This window comes from Schistocerca cancellata, chromosome 9 (genome assembly GCF_023864275.1).
Source record: "Schistocerca cancellata isolate TAMUIC-IGC-003103 chromosome 9, iqSchCanc2.1, whole genome shotgun sequence".
NCBI lineage: Eukaryota > Metazoa > Arthropoda > Insecta > Orthoptera > Acrididae > Schistocerca > Schistocerca cancellata.
Window position 1 is genome coordinate 307,870,180 of NC_064634.1, and position 25,578 is coordinate 307,895,757.

Genomic DNA, 25,578 nt, shown 5'->3' on the forward strand with positions numbered 1-25,578 from the left:
AATCACTATATACATACGTGATTCTCCATCTGACTCACTGTTGTTCGAGCCTGTCATCAGCTCTGACTAATGCAGGCTGATAAGAATGTTTCACAGCTGTGAAGACAGATTGCTGATAACAGGTTCTTATCAGTTTAGGAACCAATACTGTATATGAGATTTGTGCAGCATTTATCTACAGCAAAGAAAAATGTTCTGAATAACAAGAAAACTGGGTAAAATTACATTTCCATGAATCATATTCATTAGGTCTCACTGAGAGGAACATCCATGACATGGGAAGAATGCAAAGCTGAAGTTGTGAAATACTGCAGTACAGAATTATTGATATAAATTATAGCATAATCAGAAACTTTGTAACAAATTCATTGTTAAGACACATACTGATTTTTGACCTCCCACTCAGACTTATCAGAACATTTTCATACATTAACTAATCTGTAATGTAAAAATATGACAATCTTCTTTTCTTCCATGGTAGTACACTCTATAGTATGTATAAAAGACAAGATTGTTACATTACTAGAAGACAATCTGCAGTCATGATTCTCAAATAAGTATTAAGTTTTACTGGTTATTTAGGTGTTAATACACTTACAATATAAAAATATTCTGTCTTCATTGATCTGAACTCTCTTCCTTATTATTGTTTACTGCAACTGAACTTCTTTCCTTCTGTGTAATGAATTAAAAGCGCTGAATAAAATGAATCAAGTGCTGTGGATGATATCAGCGGTGATGCAATGATATTAGTTGTATTATGATAGTACAAACCATTCTGATATGCTAAATCTATAGTAATAAGTATGTAGCAGCCAATTGCAAATTTGTGCCAGACTAGGACTTGGACTGGTTGAAATAGAAAGAAATCTGGGCTCGAGTCCAAGTCTGACACAATTTGTCACAACATAGTCTTCCCTTCTATTTATTCCAGGTGGTAATGATTAAACTGATAGTGTTCTGATTGCTGCAGTGTATACATCACAGGATGTGCAAATATCATCAGTATGTTCATTAATCTGTGTAAATGTGGAGTATGCTGAAAAAAATAATTGTCCCACTTTCCGCCAACAGGTGAAAATATGAAGCTGTAAGCAGTCACAATACAGTGTGGGTGCAGGAAAAGGGGAATAACCATCATTATGCTGTAAGCAGTCAGAATGTGGTGTGGAGCAGAAAATGGGGAGTATTGATCAAATACCTGATGATGGTGATTCTAGCACATTTATTGGGATCTGACTACAAGTTACACAATTTGTCCAGTATGATCTCTTGAGTCAGCTACATATGAGACCATGATTGATAGCTGCTTGCAGCATATGCAGTGTAATTAGAGTGATATAGCACTGTGTGCTATCCTTCAGATCAGGAAGAGTCTAGATACAGTCCTGATAGACACCATCTTTCTGACATCCCCACAACCACAAGACACATCAGTTTATGTGTGTGTGTGTGGGGGGGGGGGGGGGGGGGGGGGGGGGAATCTGAAGGGCCATATATGTTGAAATTGCTTAAAGATGGTGTGCTTCTTACTGAAGATTTTTTGAAGCAAATCTTGCACCTGGCAAGTAACATGTGCTGTCACCCCATCTTGCAAGAAAATAGTTATGTGGACACAGTTGTATTCTTGCAGACCTGGAATCACATTTGCATAAGGAGCTCCTCATAAGATGCACATGTCAGTGTACACCTAACAGGCCCATGAAGTGTCACCTACTTAAAGAAATGTGCATTGAGAATGCAGGTGCTTGTGAAACAACGCCATGCAGTCACATAAGCTGAGTGCAGCAGATGTTCCTGCACAACATGTAGTGGAGTTTAATCTGATATACAACAGTTGTGTGTATTCACAGCACCATGCAGAGTAAAACATGCCTTTTCCATCCAAAGTATATTCCCCAGCTACATGCCGTCTCTTTCCATGCATGCCCAAACATGAAAGGCAAAGTCGTGGTGTTGTAGTATGTCTTGGGGCTTCATTTGGTGCACATCCTGAATCTTGTAGGGATAGCAGAGTAAAATGCACTACAAAATCTTATGAAATGTTGACCAGGGCAGAGATAATTCTTATGACACAGCTCGAGCACTGGTTTGCAGAATTTGTATGTTCAGCTATACCTACAGCAACTTCATCATAAATTGCCATGTGTAATCTCCCCACACCTTCCTTCTTCCATCTATCATCCACATTAAATAATGCTCAGTCTAAGTAATTAATAAGCAAAGTCTTTTATGAAGATTTGAGAGGAGCAAAGATTACAATAAACTTTCAAGTTTACTTAGCTTGTTGTGTTGAGATGGCTCCAGTTTTTATTGTATACATTGGTGACAGATGTGTATGGTGTTGCAGAACTTTTAACAAACATTTTGTAACTGTTGCTGAAAAGATGGGGATGTCAGGTTCTGTACAAGCTGCTATGGAATACCTCAGACCAGACATTTCAAGTAACTTCCATAATATTAATTTGACCCTCACTACCCCAGCAGAAATAATTTCCATCATAAAATCTTTAAAACCAAAAACATCCAGTGGGTATGATGAAATATCAACAAAGTTAATTAAAGAATGTGATTCTGAGTTAAGTAACATATTAAGCTATTTGTGTTTATCAGTGGAATATTTCCTGAATGGTTGAAATATGCTTAAGTTAAGCCACTGTTTAAGAAGAGAGATAAAGAAATAGCATCAAATGTCTGTCCAATTTCACTTTTCCCAGCATTCTCAAATATTTTAGAAAAATGTACAATTTGCTTTATAACCATCTTATCTCAAATAACATACTGTCAAAGTTGCAGTTTGGATTTGTAAGGGGTTATGATATCGAGAAGACTAGCTACACTTACAGTGAAGATGTGCTTAATTCATTAGACAAAAAATTGCAGGCAACTGATATATTTTGTGATCTGTCAAAGGCATTTGACTGTGTAAATCACAATATCCTTTTAAGTAAATTAGAATATTATGGTGTAACAGGAAATGCTGCAAAATGGTTCAGATCTTATACCTTTGGCAGGAAACAAAGTTGTGTTATGAGGAAAGAGACATTTATTAAGCTGTCATCCAACTGGGAACTAATTACATGCTGGGTCCCACAAGATTCCATTTTAGCACCCTTACTTTTTCTTGTGTATATCAATGACCTTTCATCAGTAACATTATCAGATGCCAAGTTCGCTTTATTTGCCAATGATACAAACATTGCAATAAATAGCAAATCAAGTGTAGTCTTAGAAAGATTGGCTAATAAAATATTTGTGGACATTAATCACTGATTCCTAGCCAATTCCTTGTCACTAAACTTTGAAAAAACACACTACATGCAGTTCATAACTTGTAAGGCATGTCCCACAAGTATATGCCTAACATATGATGACAAGCAGATAGAAGAAGTGGACAGTGTTAAATTCTTGGGATTAGAGCTTGATAATAAATTCAACTGGGAGGAGCACACCACAGAACTGCTGAAGTGTCTTAACAAATCTCTATTTGCAATGTGAATTGTGTCAGATATGGGGGATATACAAATGAAAAAGTTGGCATACTATGCTTACTTTCATTCCATAATGTCATATGGGATTATTGTTTGGGGTTATTCATCAAGCTAAGCTAAAGTTTTCTGGCCACAAAAACGTGCAGTAAGAATTATATGTGGTGTGAACTCAAGAACATCTTGCGAAGGCTAGTTTAGGAACTAGGGATGCTAACTACTGTTTTCCAATATATTTGTTCCTTAATGAAATTTGTCATTATGGTGTGTGTGTGTGTGTATGTGTGTGTGTGTGTGTGTGTGTGTGTGTGTGTGTGTGTAAGTACAATCTAACTTCTGCACCATTTCAGTGCAGTACTGTGTTCATTGTAAATAAGTATTATAGTAGTTCTATTACATGTTTATTACCTTATAAATAAAAAAAACTTTTTTTATTTTAAATTCAGTGTATTAGAGTTTGTAAAATGATTCTTTCATATAGTGTTCATTTAAAAAAATGACGATCATTACATTTGGGACCTGTGGAAGGTACATTAGCTTATTTGTTTCAGTTGTAAATATTTGTCATGTATTATTGTTTTACTGACATGTATTATTGTTTTTCTGACATGTTCTACATCCTTGAAGACCTCCTCACTATGGATCAATTGGAATGAAAGTAAATCTAATCGAATCTAAATATTATTTCTGCACCCTATGATGTATACAGCCCACACTGGAGCACTCCAACGACATCAGTTTAATAATAACTACCTTGTATATTCTGGGAATATTAACTTGAATGTGCTATACATGTAATTTACTTTAGAGAGAATATAATAAGAAATGCCTATATTATTTGCTTTTACATTTGACAATTTTCAAGTCTATACAATCTATAAATGTTACAAAATTACAATAAGAAGTATACTTTAAAAACTCTATCACTTATTAAGACAGTTAAATTGTTTGTAGAATAAACTGGTTTGAATATCAGCAATCAATCAGTATGTCGTGATAAACAACTTAACAATACTAAAAAATAAGACTGTAATAAATACAGTCTACATGCTAGCAGGATGCAGTACTTCAACATTAACTGCACTTGAAATCAAAGAACTGAGTAGAAATACTGTTAAGTAACACGAACCACAGTCATTACTGAAGTTACATACATTAATCCTTGGTCCATAGATTATGAATATGACATTTTGTAATGATGTGGAATGTGTCACTTTAATGTAAGCTTTCTTTACACTAATAAATAAATTTTTTTTTTTTTTTACAGTTACTGCTTCACCTCTAAGAATTCATCTATTGAGTAGAAGGAGTTGTCATTCAGAAATTCTTTTAATTCACTTCTAAATGTTGGTTGGCTATCTGTCAGACTTTTAATAGTATAGGGAAAAATGACCAAAGATTTTTGTGGCAGCATAATTCATCCCTTTCTGTGCCAAAGTGAGATTTAATCCAAAATAGTGAATACCATCCTTTCTTCTAGTGCTGTAGCTATGCCCTTCCATGTTATTTTTGAATTGGGATGGGTTATTAATGGCAAATTTCATAAGTGAATATATGTATTGCGAAGGTACTATGAATGTCCCAAGTTCCGTAAATAAATGTCTGCAAGGTGATCTTGGGTGGGCTCCAGCTATTATTGTGATTACAAGCTTTTGTGCAATGAATAATTTCTCTCTTAATGATGAATTGCCCCAAAATATGATGTCATATGAAAGCAGTGAAGAAAATAGGCATAGCAGGCTAATTTAGTGATATGTTTATCACCAAAATTTGCAATAACCCTAATAGCATAAGTAACTAAACCTAACTGTTTCAGCAGATCGTTGATGTGTTTCTTCCAATTCAATTTCTCATCAATGCACACACCCAGAAATTTTGAGTATTCTACCTTAGCAACAGATTTCCATTCATAGTCTATATTTATCAATGGTGTTATGTCATTTATTGTACAGGATTGTATAAACTGTGTTTTCTCAAAATTTAGTGAGAGTCAATTTGCAGAAAACCACTTAATAATTTTCTGAAAGACATTATTTGCAATTTCCTCATCTGATTCTTGCTTCTTGGGTGTGATTACTATACTTATACCATCAGGAAAAAGAACTAACTTCGCATTTTTTCGAATATAGAGTGGCAAGTCATTAATATATATTAAGAACAATAAGGGACCCAAGACTGAACCCTGTGGGACACCATTCTCGATACCTCCCCAGTTAGAGGACTCTGATAGTTTTTGCAGACTATCTGTACTGTTAATTTCAACCTTCTGCATTCTTCCAGTTAAGTATGAATCAAACCATTTGTGCATTGTCCCACTCGTACCACAATACTTAAGCTTATCTAGAAGAATTTCATGATTTACACAATCAAACGGCTTTGAGAGATCACAAAACATCCAAATGGGTGATATTTGGTTATTCATTGAATTTAATATTTGGTCAGTGAAAGCATATATAGCATTTTCTGTTGAAAAGCCTTTCTGAAAACCAAACTGACATTTTGTTAGTACTTCATTTTTACAAATATGTGATGCTGCTCTTGAATACATTAATTTTTCAAGAATTTTGGATAAAGTTGTCAGAAGTGAGACTGGGCAGTAGTTGTTAGCATCAAATCTATCCCCTTTTTTATGCAATGGTTTAACAATAGCGTATTTCAGTCCATCTGGAAAAATGCGCTGTTTCAGTGAGCTACTACATAAGTGTCTGAGAATCCTACTTATTTGTTGGGAACAAGCTTTTAGAACTCTGTTGGAAATGCCATCAATTCCATGTGAGCTTTTAATTTTGAGTGACTTTATAATTTACCTTATTTCAGTTGGAGAGGAGAGTTGAATTTTAATTTTATCAAATTGCATAGGTACTACCTCATACAGCCTTGCTTTTTCTAATGAATAGCTAGGTCCTATTTTCTCTACAACACTTAAAAAATGATTATTAAAAATGTTTTCTACTTCTGAATGCTTCTTAACAAACGTTTCATCGTGTTGGATAGAAATACAGTCTTCCTGTGCTCTCAGTTGCTCTGTTTCCCTTTTCACAAAATTCCAAATGGTTTTAATTGTATTATCAGATGTGCTAATCTCAGACATAATGCACATACTTCTGGACTTTTTAGTAACTTTTCTTAATTAGTGCAGTAGTTTTTATAATGTTTCATTTTTTGGGATCATTACTCCTCCTAGCTACAAGATACATTTCCCTTTTCTGTTTACAAGATATTTTTATCCCTTTAATAAGCCCTCACTTTTTATAAGGTTTCTTACAATTATATTTCACTGTTTTCTTAGGGAAACTGTTTTTAAATATACTCACAAGGGATCATGAAATTTTAAATTAGCATCATGTTCCCTGTATGCCTCATCCCAGTCTAACTGTTGCAAGCTTTCCCTAAAATTTTGATTTGTTAAGTCGTTAATGGAACACACTATTTTGGAGAACTGTTTTGCATTACTGTATGGAGCTATATCATATACTGTAACTAGTTGTGCATCATTATCAGACAGACCATTCTTAACAGGAAAAGTTTTTATTCGCTTAAATTTATCTTGGCCTATGAAAATGTTATCTATCAGTGTGCTGCTTTCCTGTGCCACCCAAGTAGGAAAATCAATAACTGATGTCAAATTGAAAGAACCAAGTAATACTTCAAGAAAACATTTCTATCAGATTCTTTCAGAAAATCTACGTTGAAATCCCCACAAACAATAATTTGCTTTCCTTTGTCTGACAGGTAACACAACTAAGAAGCCAAGTTTTTTTTTTTTTTTTTAAATAGTTGAAAATTTCACAGTGGGGACCTATACGTGGCTACAATTATAAAAGTGCCATTATTTAATTTAAGCTCACATGCACATGCTTCTATGTGTTGCTCTACACAAAATTTTTTTAGTTTCCAAATTTTTCACCCTATGACTGATTTTAACATATATGGCAACTCCTCCTCTCTCCATAGTCTCTCTACTTACATGTGCTGACAGCTTATATCCACCTACATTTACCATTTCCATACCTGTGACTATATGATGTTCAGACATACATAGTACATCTGTTCCACCCTCAGCTTCTAAATCTTATAAACAAACAAGAAGCTCATCTACTTTGTTTTTTAATCCGCTGGCATTCTTATGCAACATATAAACATTATTTTTCACTGTGCTTTTATGTGAATCTTGTGACATACTAACATTAGTTTTCACTTATGAGAATCTTGTGATATTTTCACATCTCTAGTACCTACCAGTCTGAACTTTTCATTAAGCTTAATTTCAATCAATGTATAGTGATTGGACACTGATCTTAGCCTAAAAAGTACTCCCATGAGTTTCACTGCCCCCCTTAAAGATTTTGCTATCATCCCAGCCATTTACCCTTCCATTTCCTATTGAGATGCAGGCCATGTCTTGTGAAGTCCCACCTACCAATACCTTCAACAGGAACCAAACCTGCGCCTGACAAAACAGCTGCCTGAAGCAGCTGATCTAGCTCCATATTGACCCTCCTGACAGAGCTGTTCAATAGTGGCCGGTATTACCACATGAAAGAAAGAACCAAGCCAACAGTTGTATGGTTTGTTGCAGATGCTATTTTTACCATGTCACACTCAATATTGTAGCACTGATCCCTATCAGTACTGTATCCTGCTCTACCGACTACCACAACATGATCATGCTTTGTAAAACACTTGCACAATGATCCTACATCCTCTATCATTTGGCTAAGACATGCACTGGACTCAAAAATAATTATGATCAGGTACCTGTCACATAACTTTTCCTGCAAAATCTGGTCCACACCTCTTCCATGGCTACTACCTAACAACAGAACTTTCCTCCTACTTTCTACTTTTTTCCAACAGTTGGTTTCCTAGTGAAAGTCTGTTGAGTGATGACTACACTTACATCTACTTGAGCCTCTTCCTTAGCTGACTGAGGTAGAAAGGCAAATATATTGTTTGTGCCAATGATGAAACTGTCTGATACTGTTCTCTTTCTGTGGCCCCTGCCCCTTGCTACCACTTCCCACCTGTCTTCACCTTAAACTTAACCTCATCAGTTCATCCCTAGCACTACCCAGCCTGAAAGGCTCTAATCTTCCCTTCCTGTTCCACTATTTTGCTATCCCTTGAACATAATCTGCAATACCATGGAAGAGACCCATTTACTCCCTGATTCCCATGCCATTACATTCACCCCCAATGTACCGTATTTACTCCAATCTAAGCCGCACTCGAATCTAAGCCGCACCTGAAAAATGAGACTCGAAATCAAGGAAAAAAATTTTCCCGAATCTAAGCCGCACCTGAAGTTTGAGACTCGAAATTCAAGGGGAGAGAAAAGTTTTAGGCCACACCTCCAAATCGAAACAAAGTTGGACCATTGTAATATGAGACACAATTTAGGTCGAATAAATAACGATACAGCTATAGTAGTTTGGTTTGAGTAGTAAGCTTAGCAGTTAAGCTGCACCAGGTAGCCATTGCTATGCGTCAGTCACCCCGTCCGTATTTATACGGGTACCCTTCCTTTTTCACGTGCTTCGTCTGGTTTGAATTGATTGCTTATTTTTCTTTGATCTCATAAGTGCCGTTCTCTTTGTTATAGGTGTTTACGTCACTCTAAGCTGAAAATGCATTACTGTACTGTCATGCATTGTTTGTCGCATTCTGATAATGAGTGTTTAAGACCTGTCACCGTTCGCGGCATGGCTTGCTTTTGTGCGCGCTACCGCCGCTTACAGTTTAAAAAAAGAGAGAGAGGAATCGTCTCATTATCGAAACAATGGCAAGAGACTGCTATTTGTTGTTACTTACACTGCTGCTTTCTTTGGTAATGATCAACAAGAACCAAATAATAAGCTGCGTATGATAGAAGATGTTCTGAACGAGAGTTTAGCGAAAATTTTTCTCCGTTTGAAAATCTTTGCAGACGCCTCTTTAGTACATTATATTCTGTACAGAAATTAGTCATCTTAGATTTAAAAATCTAGTCAATTGCCGTGCTTCAATTGTGACTGTATCACTATTAGGCATAAGAATAATACGAATGTAAACATTACATGATATGTATATTCTTCCGCGTTTGTTGTTGTCTCACTCTAGTTTCGTAGTTTATTAGGCAGACAGGATTTAAATGCGATAGCAGCAAATACGAAAGAATGCACGGCAAAATGTTTATATTCGTATTATTCTTATGGTGAAGAAAATACTGCGTGTGATTCACAATTCATAAAAGTTCCTATTAGCAAACATCTCTTCTGACAGGTAGGAAAAAATTCAGAACGTAGAGTTGGCCATACTGACAAACATCCCTAACAGTCTTGCCAGTCGGATTTTCGTAGTACGTTGAAATGCTGCTACATTCGAAGATAAACAATACGGAATTTGTATTTACTTCGTCGGATAATGTACGAAAATGCAGTGGTTCGAAACTCGGGGCGGAGAAAAAAGCTCGTCTTCCACTTTTTTTTAAATTTTTTTACTGATGCAGAGGTTTTGGCGCCAGTAATTATCTTTGTGCCTGCAAAGCATGCCCGTGTAGCGCTACACAAGTACACATATTCGAAGGCAGAAGTTAGTTGTGGCGGCACCTACCAACATTTTTCAGAACTTCCACTTACTTTGCACTCGATTCTAAGCCGCAGGCGGTTTTTTGGATTACAGAAACCGGAAAAAAAAGTGCGGCTTAGATTCGAGTAAATACGGTAACCATCTGCCACAACAGCTGCACAGAACCCCAGAACTGACTTTCCTATGGCAACTCAAACACTTCTCACACATGGTTGTTTACAATATTTTTTACAAAATTTAGCTAGGCAATAACAGTAATATTCTACTAACTACAGATGACAAAAGTGACTAAATTTATGTGGAACACTAATATATGTGTATACTATTAATATAGCAACATAATGTAGTTAAACTAACGTTAAAATTCAAAACTTGTATGCCCAAAAAATTAGGCCTAAGATCATGTATGCACAATATGTACTTTCCATTATGGTGCCAACTCATGACATCCAACAACTGAGAGTGTATGATATGATGGCTGATGATAGAGTGTGCTGTGATGGTTACATTTAAGAGATCTGTATGTGCTTCACACAGTGGGTACTAACTTGAGAGAAAATACATACCAAAGAGTTCAAAAAATACATTAAGTAACAGATTTTTTTTTAAAACATCACTTTTAAATATTCTTTGTTTCATGCTGTTGGTTTTGATTGAGGAAGAACAATAAAATAACAACACAATGGGCATACGATACAATAGATGTAGAAATCATCTCAAAATGAATGGCACCATAACTTCAGTAATGTCTAGGTTTTGTCCTACACATCTATGACTTCAAATGTAGTTAATGTTGAAGTACTGCATCCTGATCTCTAGTCGAGCATATTTATTACATTCTCATTTTTTAAGTTTAAGTTGTTTGCCACTAAAGTATTGATTGATAACTGATGTTCAGACCAGTTTATTCTATACACAACTTAACTGTCTTAATTAATCATACAGTTTTTAAGGTATAGTTCTTATTGTAATTTTGGCAGTATTGTGTAGTCTACACAGGCTCAGAGACAAGTGTAAAAACAAATAAGACACGCATTTGTTGTCATATTCTCTCTAGAGTAAATGGCACATATAGCACATTCAGGTTAATATTCACAGAATATACCAGGTGGATATAATTAAACTGATTGTATTCTGAGTGCTGTAGTGTAAGCTACATACATCACAGGATGCTGAATCATCATAGGTATCTTCATTAATCTGTGCATTCGCTGAATATGCTGAAGAAAGAGCATACATACATAAATAACTAAAGAATATTTGAACTATACAGACAGTATCATTATCACATTACTCATGTAGGTTACAGGCTCTAAGATTTACAGTCACAAAATTTATACTCATTTGTCCATTTAGACACACTCACACACACAAAATGAGTGGATAAGTAGACAGACATGTGCCACATGTGGCTCACGTTGTTCAGACATACTGCAGGTTGAAGTTTGACATAACAAATTCAATGCTGTTCAGAGGAAAGACTACGCACTGCTGGTAATGTTGTTTCATCACAACACAGCACTATCACTGCTGCATTGTGGGAATGTTGCCAACAGATACAGCTACAAAGAGGGCCCATGTCAATAAATGGGCTAAAAAATACAATCAACAAATTTGAAGAAAAAGTGAATTACAAGGTGCAGCAGAGAGAGGGATCTGCAATAGTATACCATTTTCTTGTATTTATTTTGACATACCTGTAATGTTTCAATACTTTCCAAGTGATTTCTTGATAAGCATGATTCCTCTTCTGGTATGTGTGACCTTTCACTTTCCTGCATCAACATAATAAGTTTGGTCTTTTTATTTATCAGGCTTCTACACTTTGATACAAGGCACTAAATGAAGATTATTTCTGATGCACTGGTTGTCCAGGCAAAGGAATTAGATATATAAAAATAAAATTATGCAGTTTTCCAGTGCAAACAAGGGACATTGTGGAGCTAAAGGATTTTGCAATAAATCAGATATCACTTCTAATAAACTACTGCTTTTACAGAAGACAGGAATTGTTAGAAACTGCAGCATGTCTGAACAATGTGAGACATATGTATGTCAACTTATCCACTCATTTTGTGTATGTGAGTGTGTATAAATGGACAAATGAATACAAATTTTGTAGCTTAAAGCCTGTAACCTACCTGAAAAATATGATAATGATACTGTCTTTGGAGTTCAAATATCATTTAGTTATTTGTGGGTGTATGTTCCTTTCTTTACATATCTGTTAGTTAGTTGAATTTCTTTGTACACATCTCTTCTCAGATTAAAACCAATTATCTGAAGCAATGTAGCTTTAGAACTACTTTTTTAAAGGTATCTGTTAGTTAATATATTTTCTGAGCTCTTTAGTATGTGTTTTCTCACAGATTAAGGCCCACTACTGAAGCTTGTACAGTATTTCTTATTCTTAAATGTAGCCATCACAGCACTCTTTGTTGTCTACAATCATATCAGTCACCCTGACCTGTTGGATATCATGATGTACTCTGAGAAGAAATGAATGCAAAAGAGCTAAGACAGTAAATTACTAATCAGACAAAAAAAAGAAAAACCATAGTTCCACCACTTTCTGCCATCAGGTGAAACTATGGCACTGCAAGCTGTCAGAACATGAAATGTTTCTTGTTTTGACGTCAGCATATGCTGTCTGTCACTTGGCAATGAATGTTGATTTCTTCTGTGAAGTGAATGTCAGTGAAAATGCTTCTGAGAATATCTGTATTTTTATAAGCAGTGGATTATCAGAAATGATCTTAGATTTATTCTAAAATCCGTTAGCTCTGTTATGTTTTTTATTAGTGATGGAAAACATATAATTTTATTCCCACATATTTAATGCTTTGCTGTAGAGTACTGTTGATAGCGGAGCCTGTGACGAAGCAAGCTGGGATAATTTTAATTCCCCTCTTGTTTTGCTATCTAACTCCTTAAATTTGTTTTGTTACTTTTAACTATTTACCATTAGTGTATGTGAAAATAATCTACATTTTCATAAAAGAGAAAGGATGGCCCTCAGTTTTAAAGAATATGACACCAGATCTAATTTTGTGCTTAGTTTTATGTATGTAATTGATTTTCTAATTTATTTCAACTATTCCTGGTTAGTATCTTATGTTATAGGACAAAATAAGTAATTGTTTTAAAACTTGAATTCTATTGTTGCCATATAAATGACTATAAATTCTATACTAATCATAAACATTTGGAAGATGAAATATTAGTAATCTTAAAGTATCTATTTGGCTCTATTCAAAAACATGTTAGCAAAACTAGCCTTGAATTAATTCCAAAGTAATTAACAGTTTTGTCAAAAGTACTGTTTACGTAATGATATTTGTTAATTTCATGACTTAAACAAATAATTCAGCCTAACTCTTGTAGCAGAAGAAACTGGAAAAAAAAACAAAAAAAAAAAAAAGAATTTTTTGATGTATTCAGCAGTTGAGTTAATGACTTAACTTTTAATTGTAATTTCTGTAAATTAAACTTTGAACAATGTGTAGTTTAAGCACCTATTATTGTGATGATATATAAGCACCCAGTTGTTGGACACAAGACAGCCAGTCCACGGCCGAGTTTCAGATGAGTAACCAGTGCCGGTTAGAACAACAACAATGCTTCAAATTAACTGTGGAGTAAGTGTTAAGCAATTAGGCCATGTGTAAAAACAGTGACAGTTTCTGCTCCATATGTTCATGATTATTCTTCAAGAACTGTGAACTTTGTGGTAAGGTTTTAGTGCTCATAGAGGTTCAACAAGAAACTATTGTAGCCATATGTGGAGGTTTGCCTGCAAACTATTAATGAGGCTTATCAAAAGTTAAACAATAGTGCACTGGCCATATTACTGTGTGTTATTAGGGGGTTGTGAAAAGTGAAATTAAAGTACTGCGAAATGCAACTGTGCACCTGTTGGCTACATTACTCACAGTAGTCAGTGTTGGAATCTACAAACTCCATTTTTCAGTCAGTGTAGCAATGCAGTACATCAACACCAGCAAATGAAGAAAATAAAGGAGGTGAAGCCACTACATATGAAGCCCTCATGGGTGAGGATTACTGTATATATAATATTCGGCATTCCCCAAGGAAGTATTATAGGCCCTCTATTGTTCCTGGTCTATATTAACAACATAGGAGACAATCTCAGTAGCCGTCTTAGAGTGTTTGCAGATGCTGCTGTCATTTACCATCTTGTAAAGTCATGAGATGACCAAAAAGAATTGCAAAATGATTTACATAAGATATCTGTATGGTGCAAAAAGTGGCAATTGACCCCAAATAAAGAAAAGTGTGAAGTTATCCACATGAGTACTAAAAGAAATCCACTAAATTTCGATTATGTGATAAGTCATATAAATCTGAAGGCTGTAAATTCAATTAAATACTTAGGGACTACAATTAAAAATACCCTAAATTGGAACGATCACATAATGTTGTGGGTAGAGCAAACCAAAGACTGCGATTCACTGGCAGAACACTTAGAAGGTGCAACAATTCTATTAAGGAGACTGCTTACATGACACTTGTCTGATCTATTCTGGGATATTGCTGTGTGGTGTGGGATCTGCATAAGATGGGACTGACGGATGACATCGAAAAAGTACATAGAAGGGAAGCTCTTTTTGTATTATCGCAGAGTAGGTAAGATAGTGCCACAGACATGATACAAGAAATGGAGTGACAATGATTAAAACAATAGCATTTCATTGCAATCATGAGAAATGATCATCATGATAAAATAAGGGCTCACACAGAAAAATTTAAGTGCTCGTTTTTCCCCCTGGGTTGATTACTCTATACACCAAACATTTAATTCTCACAAAAGTTTTAGTTCTGACAGAAGGCTTTATATTCAGTTCCATATCCTATTCAGTTATGCTGGATTTGTCAAAGACTTACTCTTCTCTTTGTGATTCCTACAGTAGAAACAAATTTTTTGCTAGCAGTCCCACCAACCAAGATCAACGTAATTCCAAGTTCACACCACCATCCAATCATGACCCCTCCCACTTAATCACCACCTGGTTATCTTTTACACATTCCTTACTTCCAACTTGGTCTCATCATGCATCTCCAGATCCTTTCCCAGAAACACAAACCTCTCAACAGAAGAAATCTGCAAACTCAAGATAGATTCCAATTTAATATATTCCCTGCAGGCAAAGACTCCAACACTGTTGTGGTGAATGGCAGCAATTACTTGACAGAAGATAACTGCCACCTGCAAACCTGCCATAGTAGTCCCATCCCAGAAGTCAACCATAACCTCCAATCATTATCCAAATCCTTTGGCCCATCTCAGAATCTCTCCTACAAACCCATCTCCCCTCCTCACCTCAACACCCTCCTCCCCACTCCTGTCCTCCCTGCACACTCATCTTCTACATGCTTTCCATAAATTCAACAATCCTGTATGCCCAACCATAGGCAGTAAACTTTGCACCCACTGACTGAACCTCTGGTACTGTTAACCAACACCTTTAACCAATTACTCACAGCCTAGCTTCCTGCGTTAAAGTACAAAGCACCTACTTTGCTGACTCTTAACCATCACCACCCTGCTTCTACCTGACTCCCTTCTCATCACTGCTGATGCTACCTCCCTATCTGGATAGAATCTTGCCAGCCTTACTGAACCCCAAACTTCTTGTCTGGTTCAGGTTCACTGATGATACCCTCAGGATCTGGCCCCAGCGTCATTACTTTACAGCCTCAGTGCCTTCTCTCCCATCAACTTCACCTGGCCCTCCTCAATCCAATGTGTCAGCATCCTGCACATTGATCTCCTTCTTTCTGATGACTTCATCCATACTTCTGTTCATATCAAGCCCATTTACCATCAACAGTACCTGTATTTTGACAGCTGGCATCCCTTCCACATGAAAACAACACTCTCATGTTGCCCGGCCACACATAGATGGTGTATTTGCAATGATGAGAATTCCATTGCTCAATATGCTGAATATTTTACAAAGACCTTCTACTGATTAATTCATAATTTTACAAATAATAATTATCATGAAAATTTACTGGCACTGCACAAGAGGTGCAACAATAGTGAGTTCACTCAGGAGCATGCATCTCAGCTAATTTACTCACAGCGATGCAGATTCCAGCCAGTCCTGTAACATATAATATTGTATTACTAATTAATAGTTTTTTTGAGTCTTGAAGTTTTAGCTATTCTTCTTCTTTAAAGACAATGTTAAGGCAGCCAGTTTGTTCTGCTTAAATTTCTTGCTTCTCCAAAGTATTAAGGTGCTGGTGATGCAGAGAGATAAGGCCAGGTGAAATAAAGAAATAATAAGTGACATTGACTTTGTACCATCAGAATTAATATATTTCACATTGTTAGTGATCTGAACAGAAATCCATGTCCTCTCTCTATCATAGACAGGAAAAGACAGGCAGTGAAACATCTTGTGGTGAAGCAAGCTGGGATATTTCTACTTCCCCTCTTGTTTTGCCATCTGCCTTCTTAAAATTCATTTTTTCAATTTTAACTGATTACCACTAACATAAGCAAGTATAATCTGCATTTTCAAAGAAGAGAAAGATTGGCCCTCAGTTTTAAAGAATTTAACACCAGATCTAATTTTGTGCTTAGTTTTACGTATGAAATTGATTTTCTAATTTATTTTGACTATTACTAGTTAGTATATTTCATTATAGAACAATATCAGTAATTGTTTTGTAATGTAAATTCTATTGTTGTTGTATAAACAAATATAAATTCTGTACTAATTATAAACATTTGGAGGATCTATTTGGCACTATTCAAAAACATATTAGCAAAGCCAGCCCTCTGCCCCAAAGAAGTACTTGACATGTATTTCCAACTTTATGCAGCGTAATAAATAGACAATTAATTTTTGGGCATGCAGCTGTGCAAATAAAATTTTGTCTACTGATATTTAGGCCACGTATTGTCTGGGTATCCTCAGAGTTAGTTGCAAAACTGATGACAAATTGCCAAGTGTGGCTTTTTAAGCTCCACCATGGCAGTACATGCCTGTGAGTTACAGATGCTTGTCAGCAGCAAAGAGATGCATTTACACATGCACAGCATGTGGTGAAGGCATATATATGTTTGATTCGCTTATCAACGTATATGCTGCGGTGGTGATACTATGATGACTTCTCTGCAGTTTAGATATCTCAAGAGCCAGATTCCATACTTTGTCCAAATTAAAACCATTATCTCTATTTATTAAATTATTAGCTAATCTAATCTCTATAGCTTCCTTGAAGACAGAATTCCAGAACAAAGAGGTAGATGTCAGAATCTTCATATCACTGTAGTTCATGGAATGCTCTGTATCAGTACAAGGTTCGGCCACGTCTGACTTGTCAGGCTGTGATAACTGTGTGTATCGTCGATGTTCCACACATCTCTCATGAATGGTGCATGTTGTTTGACCTATGTATGACTTCTCACAATTCTCGCAAGGAGTCTGATACAAACCCGCCTTTTGAAGCAATAAATCATCGTTTACAAAACCAAGTAAAGCTGCAATCTTTGTGAGAGGCCAAACAATCACCTTAACACAGTGTTTCCTGAGAATAAAGCCTACCTTTGAGGGAAGAGCACCCACATAGGGCAAAACCACACTTTATCTAAAGGAATTACTATCTTCTTCCCCATCACATACCTGCATTCCAGGTTTTACATTGAATGCTCTACGAATCTGTTGCAGAGAAAATCTATTTGCTTTAAAAATGCTCCTGAGGTGCTGTGGTGGAGCACATAAGTCCACACTTGACATCTTGTCTTCAGTCTGTCACTAACTATGAGGATGGCTGGACAGTACTCAGACAAAATGTCAGTGGAATATATTTTATTTGCATGGTTGCAGGCCTGAAATTTAATGGACTATTCATTGTTGCTGTTGTTGTCGTCTTTGGTCCAGGGACTGGTTTCATGCAGCTCACCATGCTACTCTATCCTGTGCAAGCCTCTTCATCTCCAAATAACTACTGCAACCTACATCCTTCTGAATCTGCTTAGTGTATTCATTTCTTGGTCTCCCTCTACAAGATTTACCCTCCACACTTCCCTCCAGTACTAAAATGGTGATCCCTTCATGCCTCAGAATGTGTCCTACCAAGCGATCCCTCCTTCTAGTCAAGTTGTGCCACAAATTCCTCTTTTCCCCAATTCTGTTAAGTACATCTTCATTAGTTCCATGATCTACTCATCCAATCTTCAGCACTCTTTTGTAGCACCATATTTCAAAAGCATCTATTCTCTTCTTGTCTAACTAGTTATCATCCATGTTATACTGCCAAACATGGCTACACTCGGTACAAATACTTCCAGAAAACACTTCCTGACACTTAAATCTATACTCATTGTTAACAAATCTATCTTCTTTTAAAACACTTTCCTTGCCATAGCCAGTCAACATTTTATATCCTCTCTACTTTGAACATCATCAGATATTTTGCTCCCCAAATAGCAAAACTCATTTACTACTTTAAATGTCTCATTTCCTAATCTAATGCCCTCAGTGTCACCTGATTTAATTTGAATACACTCCATTATCCTTGTTTTGCTTTTGCTGATGTTCATCTTATATCCTTCTTTCAGGACACTGTCCATTCCATTCAGCTGCTCTTCCAGGTCCTTTGCTATCCATGACAGAATTACAATGTCATTGGCAACCCCCAAAGTCTTTATTTCTTCTGCATGGATTTTAATTCCAGCTCCAAATTTTTCTTTCATTTCCTTTAGTGCTTGCTCAATGTACAGAGTGAACAAAATCACTGATTGAATAACACTGAGGACAGGCTACAACCCTGTTTCACTCTCTTCTCAACCACTGGTTGCCTCTAATGCCCCTCAACTCCTATAACTGCTGTCTGATTTTTGTACAAATTGTAAATAGCCTCTTGCCCCCTGTATTTTACACACACCACATTCAGAATTTGAAAGAGAATATTCCAGTCAACATTGCCAAAAGCTTTTTCTAAGTCTACAAATGTATGAAATGTAGGTTTGACTTTCTTTGACCTATCTTCTAAGTTAAGTTGTAAGGTCAGTATTGCCTTACATGTTCCAACATTTCTATGAAATCTAAACTGATCCTTCCTGATGGCAGCTTCTACCAGTTTGTCAATTCGTTTGTGAAGAATTAATGTCAGTATTTTGCAACCATGATTTATTAAACTGATAGTTCAGTAATTTTTACACCTGTCAACACCTGTATTCTTTCAGATTGGAATTATTATATTGTTCTTGAAGTCTAAAGGTATTTTGCCTGTCTCATACATCTTGCTCTCCAGATGGAAGAGTTTTGTCATGGGTGGCTTGTCCAAGGCTATCAGTAGTTCTAATGGAATGTTGTCTATTACTGGGGCTTTGTTTCTACTTAGGTCTTTCACTGCTCTGTCAAATTCTATCTCCCATTTCATCTTCATCAATGCCTTTTTCCATTTCCATAACAATGCCCTCCAGTACACTGCCCTTGAATAGATCTCCCATATACTCCTTCCACCTTTCTGCTTCTCCTTCTTTGCTTAGTAGTGGTTTCCCATCTGAGCTCTTGATATTCACACAGGTGGTTCTCTTTCCTCCAAAGATCTCTTTAATTTTCCTGTAGGTGGTATCATCGTATCCCTAGTGGTATGTGCCTCTACGTCCTTCCATTTATCCTCTAGTCACCCCTGCTTAGCCATTTTGCACTTCCTGTCGATCTCATTTTCATTACATAGCGAAAAGTTGGAAATGCATATCAAGTACCTCTACAGGGAGGAAATGGTTTCATGGGTCCATAGTTTGGACAAATTACGACACCAGAGAGTAAGATTATTGCGGTCCTTGAGTTTCTTGCTGAAGTGCCGGGACCATGGAATTATTCCAAAATTTGCAAGGTTGGTTCATTTTGTCAAGAACGCTGCAGTAAATAGAACTTTACATAGGGCTGGTTCTGCTATTGTCGGAGAAAGAGTTCATTTTACTCATCGTAAGTTGGACATTGTTTCTGAACACCTGTATCATCTTAATTTGAAGATAGCAGCTGCTTTACCTCCTGACTCATGGGACTGGATTGATGGCACAACATGGGCTAATCTGACTGGGTTCGTGAAGTGGCTACAAAACGACACACTGGCAAGTACAGCTGATTAGACCAGCCTTCTCACATGGTCTCTGTTATTCAGCGTCCTGTCATAAATTTCACAGGTAAGGATCTGGATTAAGCTACATTATCTTTCTTAAGTAAAGGGCTAACTTTTGCCCCTACTCCACAGATTTTGCTGATATTGCCTTTCATCAGTGCCATTGAAGAAGCTATCCGACAGCTATCAGAGGATTCAGCTAAAGAAATCAGACATGAAAGCCACCAAGCAATTATGAAATATCATCCACAAAGGAGTAATGTTTCCAAGGAAGAGAGATTTTTGATACACAAGTTGTGTGAGGATACTGACACAGTCATCCTGCATGTTGATGAAGGTAATGGTACCATCCTTTCGCCTGAGGAAGTCTTTAAGGAAAAGATATGTGGTTTACTTAGTTCTGGTGCATACCAGAAGACTAACAAAGATCCTACCAACAAGGTGTCAATAAGGAATGCTGCCTTCCTGAATGATTCATCACTACCAAAGCAAGTCATAAGTTTAAAAGCGTGAGGTGCAGTTACCACCGACATTTTACGGTCTTCCTAAAGTACGCAAGATGGATAAGGATAAGTGTCTAGAGGATCTGTCTATGAGGCCTATAATGAGCACCATTGGTTCACCAATGTATTTTTTTGCCAAATATTTAGCTTCCTTATTAAAACCTTTGGTAGGAAAATGTAGTCACCACATTCATAATTCTAGAGATTCTAATCAGAGACTCAGCAATGTCAGGCTAAATAGTACGGATGTACTCATATCATCATATACCAAGGTACTTTTAAAGGACTCTTTTAACACTTATTGGCCAACATTTTGATAAGAACATCACTGCCTTTTTTGAACATCCGCTTTTGTCATCTTATTTTCAGTGTAATGGTGAATTTTACAAGCAGATTGATGGGGCTGCTATGGGAAGCCCACTCTCCCATCTGTTGGCTAATTTATTCATGGAAGACTTTGAGGACAAGGTATTGGACTCAGCAGGTTTTAAACCAGCGGTCTTTTGGAGGTACTTGGATGATACATTTGTAGTATGGTTGCACGGGATGGATGAATTACATCGATTTCTTGAGAATATAAATTGTATCCATGCTAGTATCAAATTTACTATGGAAATAGAAAAAGATGTCTGCCTCCCCTTTTTGGATGTTGTCGTTCCCTGTAAAGCTGACAGTACATTTGGACATGCCATATATTGTACACCTATACATGCAAATCATTATCTACTTGCCAGTGGCGGCCATCACCCTTCGCAGACCGTAGGCTTCCTTAAGACCTTACTGCTTTGGGCACACTGTCTATTGTCTATCCAATAAAGAGATAGTTTGCAAGAAGAGCTCAGATACCTCAAGAGCATTTTTAAAGTGAATGGATTTTCTCCACAACAAATTCATTGAGCATTCAATGTAAAACCTAGAGTGCAGGTATGTGATGGGGAAGAAGATAGCATTTCCTATAGATCAAGTGCATTTTTGTCATATGTGGGTGCTCTTTCCTCAAAGGCAGGCTTTACTCTTGAGAAACACTGTGTTAAGGTGATCTTCTGGTATCTCACAAAGATTGCAGCTTTGGTTGGTTCTGTAAAGGATGATTTACTGCTATGTAAGGTGTGTGTGTGTGTGTATCAGATTCCTTGTGGAAATTGTGAAAAGTCATACATTGGCCAAACAACATGCACCATTCATGAGAGATGTGTGGAACATCAAAGATACACACAGTTATCACAGCCAGACAAGTCAGCCATGGCCGAACGTAGTACTGATACAGGGCATTCCATGAACTTCAGTGATGTGAAGTTTCTAACTTCCACCTCTTTGTTTTGGGATTCTGTCTCCAAGAGATTAGATTAACTAACAATTTAATAAATGGGATAATGGTTTTAATTTGGACAAAGCATGGAATCCAGTTCTTGAGATAATTAAACTGCAGAGAAGTCGTCATGGTGTTATCACCACTGAATATACATTGATAAGCAAATCGAACAAATGTACACCTTCGCCACATGCAGCATATGTGTAAGTGCATCTCTTTGCTGTTTACCAGCATCTGTAACTCGCAGGCACATACTGCCATGTTGCAGCATATAATTTGTGCTTGGCAACTTGTTGTCACTTTTGTGACTAAGGACTGTCAGACAATACATGATCGAAACATCAGTGGTAGAAATTTCATTTATGTAGCTGCATGCCCAAAATTTAATGGACTATTCATTAGGCTGTGAAAAATTGAAAATGTCTATTGAATTAAATTATTTTTTTGTTTTTTTCTTTTCTTATATATAAGCTACATGTAAACAGAATGGGTTATAGACCCCACCAAATATAAATTAACTAGTTGTTTTCTGACAAGTATAATGATTTGATCTGTATGAAACAGAATAAGAAATACACTCTTCAGTTCATTAGTTCTTGTATCTTCACCCTTTTCTTTCAATAAGTGGTAGTGCACCGATGTATGCTTGGATTCATCATACCAGCATCATTAAAAAATGTGTATTTTAACCATACATTAAAAGTGCTATATAAAGTTATTAGAAAAGCAAAATTGATTTGCACATTTAAGACATCCACTCCTATCTGTTCATCATTTCACTCACTGCTGAGATCCTGCATCAAGAGTTTTGGAGCAGACAAGAAGAATTTTACGCGATATCCTGGATGAGCGATTCTGCATTGACATTGTCATAATCAAGACTAAACACAATGGAATTAATGTGAATTAGCATGTAATGCAAATTATGAATATTGACCTTGAATTTGCTAATTTTGAAGGTCTGCTGACATTAGTATCAGTTAAAGTTTACCCAGGATTGTGTACTGATACATAAATTACTTATAAATTTCTTTCAACTATTCTTTTAAATCAATTTTTAGAATTATTCAAGCAATTATTATTATTTACATTTTCCACCTGCCTACAATACCTATTCAGTACCTCCTCTCCACCTCCCCCCCCCCCCCCCCCCCCAATCTGTCCCAAATCACCTAAATGAAATTACATATGACCTAGTTGCTATGTAGTGAATTTAAAGGCCGGCCAGAGGAGCCGAGAGGTTCTAGGCACTACAGTCTGGAGCCGCACGACCGCTACGGTCGCAGGTTCGAATCCTGCCTCGGGCATGGAAGTGTGTGGTGTCCTTAGGTTAGTTAGGTTTAAGTAGTTCTAAGTTCTAGGGGACTGATATCCTCAGCAGTTAAGTTCCATAGTGCTCAGAGCCATTTGAACCATTTTTTTTTTATTTAAAGAGATTATGACTTTCAATCATACAATGGAAAAGGAATACACACTATTGATAGTCAACAAGGCCAGTGATATATTTAAACTATCTATACATCCACACCACTATTAGCTATTGCCCATCCTTCTTTTAGCCAAGACCAGTTGCTTGCTTGCTTGAGCTCAGTTGTTGTTTTGTTAATCAGTTCAGTTTTTACTTGTAGTTGACTCTAATGTAAATGCTAAAGTTTATTGCTTTGTGCTGTTGGGATAGTTTCTAATTATGGATAACTCTGTAACAAGAAAGAAGAGGAAAACCAATTTTTATTCATCAGCAGGTATTATGGCAAGTTAAAAATATGTTCACCCTACTGTAATAGCCTATTTGCCTATCTACAGTAGTTCAATGTTCGCACAGGAATCATTATTTGGGGGCTGGTAGAACTTTGGTGTTGGAATATTTCAGTTTTTTACATGGCAGTGGAGTGATAAATTTCATCACAAAAAGGATTAAATTAAAATCAGTGAATTTGTCTGTGTGACCAAAAAATTGTGTCAATCAACAGAAATATCCCCAAATGGTGATTGTTGCATTTCCTTTAAAAATTTGTTCAATATCCTATTATTAGAAGCCCAAATGGCAAAATATTGACCAATCTGGTCACCAGCATGGTACTCAGATATGAAAACCAGCTATGATATGGAACAATGGGGAGGGGTTTGTAGAGTGTGGAAGCAGTATTTGAGGACAGCATGTTCTATAGTTTGTTTGTTACTAAAAGATTTTTTTCAGCAGACTGCTTGAATTCGACAGAGCCAACTATATGCTCATCCCTCTGCCTTTCGTCCAAAATCTGTTTACACTCTTGTAATACTATAATAACTGAATCCAGCAACTCTCTGCACAATTAAATCATAAAATAAATGACTAAACATGCACAAGTAAAGGAAAAACATTCAGTGTCAAAATTCTGTCTTTTGGTGTTACTTATTTTATTTTAAAACAATTTACAACAAACAATTTTTCCAAATTATTCACCAGTTTGTGGTAGCTCTGCATGTTGAATTGCTGAGCTAACAATACGTGGGTTCAGGAGGTGAGGTGGATTGGATCAATCAGTCGGCAACCTTGAAAATTGTTTTCTGCGATTTCCCATTTTCAGTTCAGGAAAATGCCAGACTTGGTCTCTTACTACAGGCCACATCCAATTCCTTCCAAATGCCTTTCTTTCATGGCATATTCCAATTCCTTTAAAGATACAGTCCCTCTGCATAACTGGAAAGAGCTGCATCAAAGGTAAGTTGAGCATCTATTTGGAGACTGCCAACACAAAAGCCATGTGATAAATAAATAATAATCAAAATTCTCCTCCTTTAGGCTCATGATTTTGTCTGTTGAAACATTATTTAATGCAGAGAATGATCTTTCTTACATTGCAAAAAGTGATAGATGCATACTTAAATGAGGAAATCTGGGAAAGTGCACGCTTGAATAATTGCAGATCCTTTGCATTTTCGCCACCAGAAATTGTTCTAGCTTTTCTGTTGAACAGAGATCTCTTTACTCTAAAGCCCTAACATTAATAATAACCCTGTATGTGATTTCCCCCCAGTCATAATACATCCCCAGACTGCAGTGGTTCATTTACTAAGTATTCTTTTGGTTACATATAACATTATCCACTGGTTGGCTATACCATAAACACCATAAAATTTCAATTTATCTAGGAGAATACTGAGATTCATTCAGTCAAATGTCTACCTGTATCACTCAGACAATGCCTTCAGTAAATAACAGATACCTCCGTATTTCCACACTTTGATATAAACCATTTTAAAGTATGATTTTCTACCAAACTGGATATATAATATGGATTAAACAGGTATTCAGATAGTCACAAAGAATATGGTAAACATATTGCTTCTGTAGACAAAAGAAAGTTGTCAAAAAAGGTTTCAGCTGAGCAAGGCAAAACAGTGACTGTTACATGCAGTATGAGTGCCACAGGAAATTATCTTCCACTATTTTTCATATTTCCTCTGAAAGACAGAATCCAATTCTGATTAAAGATGCCCAGTTGGATCTAGGATGTCTGTAACTGATTTAGGTTACATGAACAAAGACATATTTCTTGCATATGTGAAGTGCTTCAGGAAGCACACCAAGACAACCCAGTCT

The 25,578-nt window shown here is 36.5% G+C and overlaps 1 protein-coding gene and 1 long non-coding RNA gene across 2 annotated transcripts in view; one reads left to right on the forward strand and one right to left on the reverse strand.

Annotated features, from left to right (window-relative positions):
* The window catches only part of LOC126101562 (uncharacterized), a 78,392-nt gene extending 78,226 nt beyond the window's left edge, over positions 1-166 (reverse strand). The window contains exon 1 of the mRNA XM_049912199.1: positions 18-166. Coding sequence (XP_049768156.1) covers positions 18-57 — 40 coding nt within the window. The 5' untranslated portion in view covers positions 58-166. The remainder of the gene's footprint in view (positions 1-17) is intronic.
* Positions 148-22,310, forward strand: LOC126101563 (uncharacterized). The gene is made up of 3 exons (XR_007522342.1): positions 148-215; positions 20,074-20,517; positions 21,053-22,310. It is a non-coding gene; the product is annotated as an uncharacterized LOC126101563 (long non-coding RNA).
* Positions 22,311-25,578: the final 3,268 nt, after the last annotated feature.